The sequence below is a fragment of the Onychostoma macrolepis genome, chromosome 17 (assembly GCF_012432095.1).
Source record: "Onychostoma macrolepis isolate SWU-2019 chromosome 17, ASM1243209v1, whole genome shotgun sequence".
In the NCBI taxonomy this organism is placed as follows: Eukaryota; Metazoa; Chordata; class Actinopteri; order Cypriniformes; family Cyprinidae; genus Onychostoma; species Onychostoma macrolepis.
Genome location: NC_081171.1, coordinates 330,802 through 341,394, shown reverse-complemented (window position 1 = coordinate 341,394; position 10,593 = coordinate 330,802). Strand labels below are relative to the sequence as shown.

The 10,593-nt window shown below is 37.2% G+C and overlaps 1 protein-coding gene across 1 annotated transcript in view; it reads left to right on the top strand.

Annotated features, from left to right (window-relative positions):
* The window catches only part of wdr25 (WD repeat domain 25), a 12,206-nt gene extending 4,134 nt beyond the window's left edge, over window positions 1-8,072 (top strand). Inside the window, exons 3-7 of the mRNA XM_058750114.1 lie at window positions 1,353-1,500; window positions 3,368-3,498; window positions 3,572-3,742; window positions 6,430-6,570; window positions 7,537-8,072. Coding sequence (XP_058606097.1) covers window positions 1,353-1,500; window positions 3,368-3,498; window positions 3,572-3,742; window positions 6,430-6,570; window positions 7,537-7,758 — 813 coding nt within the window. The 3' untranslated portion in view covers window positions 7,759-8,072. The remainder of the gene's footprint in view (window positions 1-1,352; window positions 1,501-3,367; window positions 3,499-3,571; window positions 3,743-6,429; window positions 6,571-7,536) is intronic.
* The last annotated feature ends 2,521 nt before the right edge of the window (window positions 8,073-10,593 follow it).

Below are 10,593 nucleotides of genomic sequence, written 5' to 3'. Positions count from 1 at the left end.
ATGAAAATACTTTAACGTAACTACAAATGAGCATGTACAGCAAATATCTTTAAAAGAAACTCTGTGTGGAGCATGTTCCCCTGATACACGCAATCTTCTCACCTTTGTTCCTCTTACCTGTTTGCATCTCTGGCCTTCATCATCAGCCGCTCGGATATTTAAGAGAAACAGCGTCTGTGTGATTCATATGAAGGACTAAACACAGGGCGTCTGCTGCTTTATGATCATGAGTCTTCTGTGTTTGAGCGCTGATGAAGACTCCTGCTCTGGGTTTGATCAGATGTTCTTGTAGGTGAGCTGACGAGGGTCTCGTTCATCTCATTCTGCCCCGAAGTGACTCGTATCTGTGTGTCTGTAGGATATGAGAGCTGGCGCTATCAGATGCTGTTTCGTGTGTGTGTGTGTGTGTGTGTTAATAATGGAGCACGGGAAGCGTCTCTGTGGAGGGTCAGAGGAGCGCAGCTTCATCAGCCGCGGGCCGATCGCTCTATTCCTGACTCCACGACTCCTCATCTAGTGTTCCCTCATCAGGAGACACGCCGCATCACTCAGTGTCATCAGTCCAGCATGACGTCCTTCAGCTGTGCTCCGGACACAGGGCTCAATCTTCAGACTGCGATCAGTTTTAATGTTGATAATGCAGGTTACACACAGGATTCCATGCAGTTCACTAAAATCACATTACAAAAAACACTTAAGAGTCATGTGAAAACCGAAAACCTCTAATGCAGCTTGTCAGAGACTAAAAAATTGATGTAAATAAGCTATGTGACCCTGCAGCACAGAAGCAGTCATAAGCAGCACAGCTATATTTGTAGCAATAGCCAACAATACATTGTATGGCTCAAAATTATACATTTTCCTTTTATGCCAAAAATCATTAGGATATTAAGTAAAGATCATGTTCCATTAAGATATTTTGTAAATTTCCTACCGTAAATATATCAAAACTTCATTTTTGATTAGTAATATGCATTGCTAAGAATTCATTTGAACAACTTTAAAGGTGATTTTCTCAATATTTAGATTTTTTTGCACCCTCAGATTCCTGATTTTCAAATAGTTGTATCTCCGCCAAATATTGTCCAACAAACCATACATCAATAAATCTCAATTTCATAAAATTGACACTTTGGTCCAGGGTCACAAATGAGAAAAATTCACCCAATTTCAACCAAAAATAAACATTTTAACCAGTGCTTTAATGTGCGTCAAATTGACCCACAACACATCAGGAGTGTTTTAATGTGAAATCTGTTGCATTCATGACAGAATGTGGCATCAGTTTCATCAGAGCAGCTTTAGTAGAGTAATACAGCAGTAATAACGTCATCTGAATCTCTGTGTTTCAGGTGTGGGATGGCGCTGGTGGTGGGCGGTGCTTACAGACATACTCCGCCCACCGCGGCTCCGTGCGCGATGCCTGTTGGCTGGCCTGCGGGCGACGCCTCCTCTCAGGGTCGTTTGACGGCCGCGCGGCGGTCACTGATGTGGAGACAGGTGAGTTCACCTTTTTGATCTTCTGATGATTCATTATAGAGTCTCATAGAAACGAGTTGATGTGTGTTCCCTGTGCACTGACTTTATCTGCTCACGAGAGACACGTTTCTTATCGGCCGTCAGTGCTGTGCTAATTACATTTCATAATTAAAAACACTGAGGGAGCGTATTAATTATGCAGGAGGATGATTCTCATCGCTCCTCAAACATCAGCCTGTAATTGACGAGAGACATTCTCACCGTTCAGACAGAAACCAATAATGAGATTGAAATCATGTGTTTCCTGCTTCTGTAAGATCACCTGATCATATGCAAATCCTCTCATTAATATGCATGCTTTGGTTCATCATCATATGAACAGTGTAGCTGTGGACACTTTAATTATTTAGCAGCTAATAAAGAAATTCACCCATCAAGCTGAGTTTTTACTGATTCGTTCTCAAACACATAAACGTACATCTGAATGAATCGTCACAGAAAAATACATTCAAATAAGGTTTCTGTGGGTCTTAAAATTTAAATATTTAATAAAAATTTTTTAATTAATCCTAATTATCCCTTCCACAAATTAAGGCCTTAAAAATTCATAAATCAAGCAGGAAATCTTAAATTTATAAAGTCATTATGGCATTAAATGTTGCATGAAATGCAAATAAAATATTTTTTTCAGTACAAATATCTAAACATCCTTTAATCAAGATGGAGATGCAAAATGAAGATATGAAGTCAGAGAAATTCACCAGAATTAATTGAGTATATGCTATAAAAAAAACAAATATCTGTCTGTGATGTATGAAAACTTGATTTCCCTTAATTGCGTTGATTCATTTCACTTGCCTCAATTTCACAGAAAGCATGACTTAATTTCTCATTTTCTTCTCAAGTAACTGTATCTTGATTTATGAATCTTCAGAGGTTTGCATGAGAAACAACAAAACAATACTGCTTAAAGTAATGGAAGTCTATTAGAAGTATTGTCAAACTGTTGCTAATTAAACTCACCGTCTGCTCTCTAGACGTTTACATTTAGAGAACATATTGATACATTGTGTTCCCTTTTGATTTATTCCTTAAATTTTCTTTACTTGCTCTTAAAAATCTTCAGAGTCCTTTTCCTCTTGTGGGTGGAACAACAGTTATAAAACTGAATAAACATCTAACCATATTAAACCGCTTCATTAACGCCAATGACCTATATTAATGAGCAGATGAATAGATTATTCTGGTTATTAATAATGCATGCAAGTCTTTATTGAACATCTGTGTCTTTCCTGTGATGAAAATGTGATTTTAATAACCGAAACCACATGACATGAATCTTTGAATCACGGGTTTAATGGAGCTTCAGGAGCATATAAATCACTTGATGAGAATCATTTGTGACCCAGGACCACAAAACCAGTCATGAGGGGCAATTTTTTGAAATTGAGATTTATACATCATCTGAATAAATAATCTTTCCATTGATGTATGGTTTGTTGGACAATATTTGTCTGAGATACAACTATTTGAAAATCTGGAATCTGAGGGAGCAAAAAAATCTAAATATTGAGAAAATCACCTTTAAAGTTGTTCAAATGAAGTTCTTAGCAATGCATATTACTAATCAAAAATGAAGTTTTGATGTATTTACGGTAGGAAATTTACTAAATATCTTAATGGAATATGATCTTTACTTAATATCCTAATGATTTTTGGCATAAAAGAGAAATGTATAATTTTGACCCATACAATGTATTGTTGGCTATTGCTACAAATATAGCTGTGCTGCTTATGACTGCTTCTGTGCTGCAGGGACACAATTCTGCATCAGACATCAGTGACGGCAGCAACTCATGACACTAATTGATTGATTGATGATCCTCAGGTAAGACGATCGCACAGATGGAGAATGGATTTAAGGTGTGCTGTGTCGCCCCGCGACCCTCTGATCCCGACGTCTTTCTGTGCGGAGGCTTCAGTCCAGAGGTCAGAGCCTGGGATGCTCGCTGCTGTAAGGTCAGTCTGATTCACAGCCTTCCCATGATCCTCTGCGCTCAGCGTCTCAGCGGTTCTGTGCGTGTGTCTCCAGACACTGCGGGTCTATAAGGCGGCGGTTCAGCAGACGCTGGACGTCTTGTTCCTGAGCGGCGGCAGAGAGTTCGTCAGCAGCACCGATGCGGTCAGTCGAGACTCCGCCGATCGGACGCTCATCGCCTGGGACTTTGAGACGACTGCCAGACTCTCCAACCAGATCTTCCACGTAAGACACGCGCCGCTCGAGCGGGCTTAACACGCACCTATAGAGTCACCCTTCCACAAAATAAGACCTTCAAATTAGGGCTGTCAAAATGGCAGAAAAACTAAATTAGAATTTTGTACTTAAATGTTATATTCGAATTAAAAGGTATTTCAGTTAGGGGGGAAAAAAGCTTTTGGCTTCTCTCCTGAGGCCACAAGAGGGCGCATCAAGCAAAATATTACTAATGCCCCTTTATTAAAGCAATAAAATAAAATGACTATCTGTGAAAAAATGCATAATGTTTATAAACCAAATATAATTAATTAAGTTGCTGTAACAATTATAAACAAAACAGCAACATGTATGCATATACATGTATGTAAACCAATCACAAAGAGTACCTTTTCATTTAAAAACATGAGATGCAGTGGGATGGGGAAAAAACGCCATAAAGTCTCGAGACGTGTTTTTTAAAAGTTGAACTTGCATTCATTTTACATGCTTTCTAAACGTGCGGCTCTCTTGTGTAAGATGCGAGTGCAGCGCTGATAGATGTTAGAAAATGTGATAAATATGTGTTCTGTGTGAACGGCTTGGGTTCAGTTTTGACGGAAACAACAACATCTCTGCATTGATGTTCTCTTTTTCCCCAATATTTTGAATGAGCAGCGCTGCAGTGCCGCATCTAGTGGCTTCAGCTGGATAGACTAACAAAATTCGAAAATGCTTTAGTTAGTTAGTTAGTTAGTTAGTTTAACTTTATTATCCCTGAAGGGCAATTTGTTTCACATTCGAATGTGGATTTTTATTTTGAATTCGATGAATATTCGAAATTCGAATTTTTATTTGACTGCCCTACTTCAAATTAGAGCCCTGCACGTGCCTAAAATCTAGGCCCTAGCCCGGCCCGTGTCCGACAGCTCATCAGAATTCTCGGCCCGAGCCCGTCTTTTTTCCCCCTTCTCCCAAAACTGCTTATACCACTGCTTCAGCTATTAAAATCACAGTTTTGTATGAAATGGCAAAGTGATTGTATTTTGTTTTGTTATTTTATTAAGTTAATTTAGAAAAACGTTTGGAGCATTTTTTATTAGTTAAATGTAAGTTTTTGTTCTTTAAAGTAATGACCAAGCGGCCAGCGGCAGACAGTGAGTTGATCATAGCCTATGTTTGATCAATTTAGCCTTCTCAAATCATCATGACTTTTATCACGTCTACAATCAAATCTGTAGTTATAAAACAGCTCCACAATGTTAGTTTAAGAGACACTGCAGGTGAATAGGGTAAAAAAAAAAAAATACTAATAGTTATCGCCTTGGTTACCCAGCAGATTGATTACATTTGATAATTGCAAACATTTTTTGTACTGCAAGTTTTCTAAAATGTTAGGTTTAGATAAGCAAAAGAGTCATTATTTAATGAAATATGCACAAATTTGCGTAAATTTATATTAAAAATTCTAAAACTGGATGATGTCAGTTTCAGAATTCTTGTTTAATTTTTTTGACATATTAGAGTCAAAAGTTTTTACAGAGGGAATTTTGGGTATCTCATTTCTGTCACTCCATAATTCAGAAAATGCTTAGAACGGACATAAAACATTATATTTTCACACTTTTCCCCCTGTAAAAACCTTCAGGATATAGACAGAAATAAAAATGTAAAGTTTGGTGTGTAGTGCTACTGAAGTGGAGATTTATGGCTTAGTGTTGGAGAAAAACTTTACAAATATGTATTGTAATTGAAATATATTGACACAAATAGATAAAGTGCTATGAAAGAAACACTTAACTTAAACACGTGTCTTTTGGATGTTTTCTTTCCACTAGACTGAAAAAACACTTTATGAAAAACCTGCATATCCAATCGTTTGTGCGGAGAGTGGAAGCTGAAGCGCGCTTTACAGGACATGGAGGCGTCAGCGCGAACACTCGCATCGGAAACATTTCAAAATACGCTGTCATTTTTGCTCATAAATGTAAGAGTAATACATTGTTCGGAACGGTAAAGGGTCTGCTTTTATATGTGTGCACTCAGAATATCAACAAAAAGTGCTTTTATAAAATAAAGAAGAAAAAAAAACAGGATGCACTTTGTGCAGTTTTGAGCAGGAGGGCTTCTGATAAACCGAAACACAGCGAATGCTTGCCTCACTGACTTGATAAATATATCTATAGAAAGCTTTGAATTACTACTTTAAAACGAAATAATTCAAATTGAAAACAAAAACTCTTTCATTATAAAATCCCTAAAGATGCATTTCTCTCTAAAGGTGCATCCAATGAGGAGATGGCGAGTCAGGATCATCATCAAATGCATGGATGATCCAAAATGCAGCTTTTCCTGAAGCATTGGGAACTTTTAGTAACTCCTCCCGCTCCAACTTCTCCCTGATGCTCTGCATGGTCAACTGTCACCTGTGTGCTAATGCGTGCGTATATGCGTTGCGTATTGCATAGGCGATAATATTTATAATACAATCAATAACAATATTTCATACAGTAGCCTATGTGTGCTCTGCACGTATATAGGCACAATAAAAGGAGAGAAGCTAAATGAGCTCAAGTCCGGCCTGAGCCGATCTGTAATAAAAAAAAAAATGGCCCCAGCCGAATCGACTCAGCGTGTCTGGCCCTGTCAGGCTTGCAGACCTCTAGTGTGTTGTATTGAGTGTGTGTTGTGATGAGTGTGTTGTGTGTGTTTGTTAGGAGCGCTACACCTGTCCGTGTCTGGAGTCTCACCCGCTGGAGAGCAGCTTCGTGGCTCAGACCAACGGCGGCTACATCGCCCTGTTCTCCGCCCAGCGGCCCTACAGGATCAACAAGAGACGCCGCTACGAAGGACACAAGGTCACATGACGGAGTGCCTCACTGACATATAAAAGGGGTCATGACATGAGAAATCAGATTTGCATTGATTGTTTGGCATATAAGAGGTCTTTGTACCATTAAAATATTCTGCAAGTTTCATAGCTTAAAACCTACTCCTCATTATAAACAAATCAATAATTTAATCATGCTCCAGAAATGGCTCATTTGTGACCCTGGACCACAAAACCAGTCATAAGGGTCAATTTTTTGAAATTGAGATTTATACATCATCTGAATAAATAGTCTTTCCATTGATGTATGGTTAGTTGTATCTCAGCCAAATATTGTCCGATCCTAACAATTTGAAAATCAGGAATCTGAGGGTGCAAAAAAATCTAAATATTGAGAAAATCTCCTTTAAAGTTGTTCAAATGAAGTTCTTAGCAATGCATATTACTAATCAAAAATGAAGTTTTGATATATTTACGGTAGGAAATTTACAAAATATCTTCATGGAACATGATCTTAATATCCGAATGATTTTTGGCATAAAAGAAAAATGGATAATTTTGACCCATACAATGTATTGTTGTCTGCACTGGATACAGTAAACAGATGCGCGTTCGCTTTCTGACACAGTCCACCCGCTCGAGTCACATCTTTGTACAGATATCAGAAGGATCCCAGCGTAAGGAACAAGTGGATAGTGACGGGGTGTTGATACTGTTTCCTATGCAATGACATTAGCCAATCATAACAGAGGCTGATTGCTGACGAGCCTTAAAGGACCCGCCCCTTAAAAACAGGTTATTTTAGACAGAGGGTCAGAATGAGGCTTGAAACTTGAAAAGAATAATTTTCCCACATATTTATTTGTTTTCTTGTGTGAAAAACTTTAACATTATAAGTAAATCTTAAAAAATCCATGTCATGACGCCTTTAACACCAGCTGCAGTTCCAGAGAAGATGGTGTGACCGATTTAATAATTGTGATGTTGTTTGCAGGTGGAGGGTTTTGCAGTGCATTGTGGGTTCTCTGCAGACGGAAGCGTTCTGGTCTCTGGTAGTTCTACAGGTTCTGTGCACTTCTATGACTTCCAGAGCTCACGCATCCTGAGCACGCTTCACGCTCACGAACACGCCTGCGTCTGCGCCGCGCTGCATCCCATCATTCCCGCCCTCACCGCCACAGCTGATTGGACGGGAGAGATCAAGCTCTGGAGCTGATCAGCTGATCACTCAGTGTTTGATAACGACCAAACTCTTCCTTACAGTGCTTCAGTGTCAAGCTTCTCCTCAGTGAGGATTGTGGGTAATCTAATCAAATCGTTATATGATTTAAAACTGTAAAATCCACTGAATGTTACATGGTTTCTTGATTGTTTTTATACTTGTTTTTTTATTGTGTGTGTGTCCTGAATAAAACAGATAAAATGATATTTAATTTCCATGTGGAAGCATGTCATTATATTTTTCTGTACACTACCAGTCAAACGTTTTTGAACAGTAAGATTTGTAATGTTTTTTCTCTTCTGCTCACCAAGCCTGCATTTATTTGATCCAAAATACAACAAAAGCAGTAATATTGTGAAATATTTTTACTATTTAAAATAACTGCTTTCTATTTGAATATATTTTAAAATGTAATTTACTTCTGTAACGCAGCGCTGAATTTTCAGCATCATTACTGCAGTCACATGATCCTTCAGAAATCACTCTAATATTCTGATTTGCTGCTCAAAAAACATTTGTTATTATTATTATATAGTAGAATTTTTTCAGGTTTCTTTGATGAATAAAAAGTTCAGAAGATCAGCATTTATCTGAAAAAGAAATATTTTGTAACATTATAAATGTCTTTATCATCACTTTTGATCGATTTAAAGCATCCTTGCTAAATAAAAGTATTCATTTCTATCATTTCTTCCCCTCCCCCCAAAAAAATTATACTGACTCCAAGCTTTTGAATGATATAGTGTGTAATGTTACAAGAGCTTTTTATTTCAGATAAATGCTGATCTTTGGATCTTTCTATTCATCAAATAATCCTGAAATAATTTACTCAACTGTTTAAATATTGATAATAATAATAATCAGGAATGTTTCTCGAGCAGCAAATCAGTATATTAGAATGATTTCTGAAGATCATGTGACACTGAAGACTGCAGTAATGATGCTGGAAATACAGCTGTGCATCACAGAAATACATTACAGTTTAACACATATTCACACAGAAAACAGTCATTTTAAATAGTAAAAATGTTTCATAATATTACTACTTTTGCTGTAATCAAAATCAAATAAATGCAGGCTTGCTGAGCAGAAGAGACTTCTTTAAAAACCTTACTGTTCAAAAACTTTTGACTGGTAGTGTATATTTTATATATTTTTCATTATAACATACTGTATTTAAATATACTCATCAATTCACACTAAGAAATGAGAATGACATCAAAACAGTTCCATCATTCAGGTTTATTTAGTAAAAAAAAATACAGCAAAAATATAGAAACATGCATCTAGAATTAGTTTCTCCTTTAATGGCGTGAGGTAGAAACTAGAAAACACACACGATCTCCGTCACTGAATGTCATTCCTGTTTACGTACTTCTACATTAACATGAATGCAGGTTTACACTTTGAGTCCAGTTGTTACGCCACGTGTTCATGTCAAAACACTGGCCGCGTGAGATGAAATCATGTTGGCTTCATCACAGTTAATCACAGTTTATTGCTTCATCACGACGATGTGAACATGAGCCGAAGCTTAAATTGTTTCACTGGTGGATGTTCATTTTCTCTCCTGGTGCTTCTACAATGAAAAACTGACTATTTATTTAGAAATGTTTCAGCTGTTTCTTCATTTTCTCATTTCTCGGATCAAAGTTTTTGAAAGTAAACATGATTTCTAAAATTGTTTTAATTGATTATTTATAGATATTTCACAGTCCTTACTGGGCTTGTCTCAGTACCCACACAAATAAAAATAATTAAATAATCGTTCCATTGATGTATGGTTTGGACAATATTTGTAAATCTGGAATCTGAGGGTGCAAAAAAATCTAAATATTGAGAAAATCACCTTTAAAGTTGTTCAAATGAAGTTCTTAGCAATGCATATATTACTAATCAAAAAGTTAATTAAGGTAGGAAATTTACCAAATATCTTCATGGAACATGATCTTAATATCCTAATGATTTTTGGCATAAAAGAAAAATGTATAATTTTGACCCATTGTTGGCTATTGCTACAAATATAGCTGTGCTGCTTATGACTGCTTCTGTGCTGCAGGGACACAAATTACATATAATTTGGTAGCAACACAAAGTTTGCACATTTTATTGGTTTGTAAAACCTTTGCAACTGCTTTTTATCACTTAAAAACGCTCACTAAACTAAACCCTTAAAAACTAAACTGTCCGCTTAAGAACTACAGAACAGACATCTGGAAGTTTATTTTAAAATGCGGAGTATTGAAAATAAATATAAATCTTTGCAAAACCTGCATTTCTGCAACACTGTGTTGCAGTCTTCATGCACACTTGAACCAAACACAGGTAATGCATCATGTGAGTGGTCAAGCGGTCAAGTGCAAAGACTGCAGGTGTGTGTATTGGGTCAAACTCATTAGGACTCCCCATCCTGTCAGTCTTCAATTAACAAAAGCCACTTCCTTAAATGTCATCATCTCCAGGAAGTGACATCATTTTGATGAGACATCAGCTGCACAAGCATGAGTATGTGCTTACAGTGGATTTGATGTGTTTTTTGATGTTTTAAGTCAATCAGTGAACGGTGACCTCGGCTCTTCAGAAACATGCTGATCTGATCTGGACTAAACCAGTTCCCTGAAACTGCTACAGTATATGCTTTAACAGAAATATGCCTTGTCATTACAACACAATCATATTCATGTTTTAGAGATGACAAGGGTTCAGCTGCTGTGGAAGAGCATCTATTAGGCACCAGCAGTTTTCTAATGTGATTTTATTTCCATCAGCTGGAAGAAAGTCAAAGATATTTCTAATACAGCACTTCTAAACGCAATACTGCATTGTGTG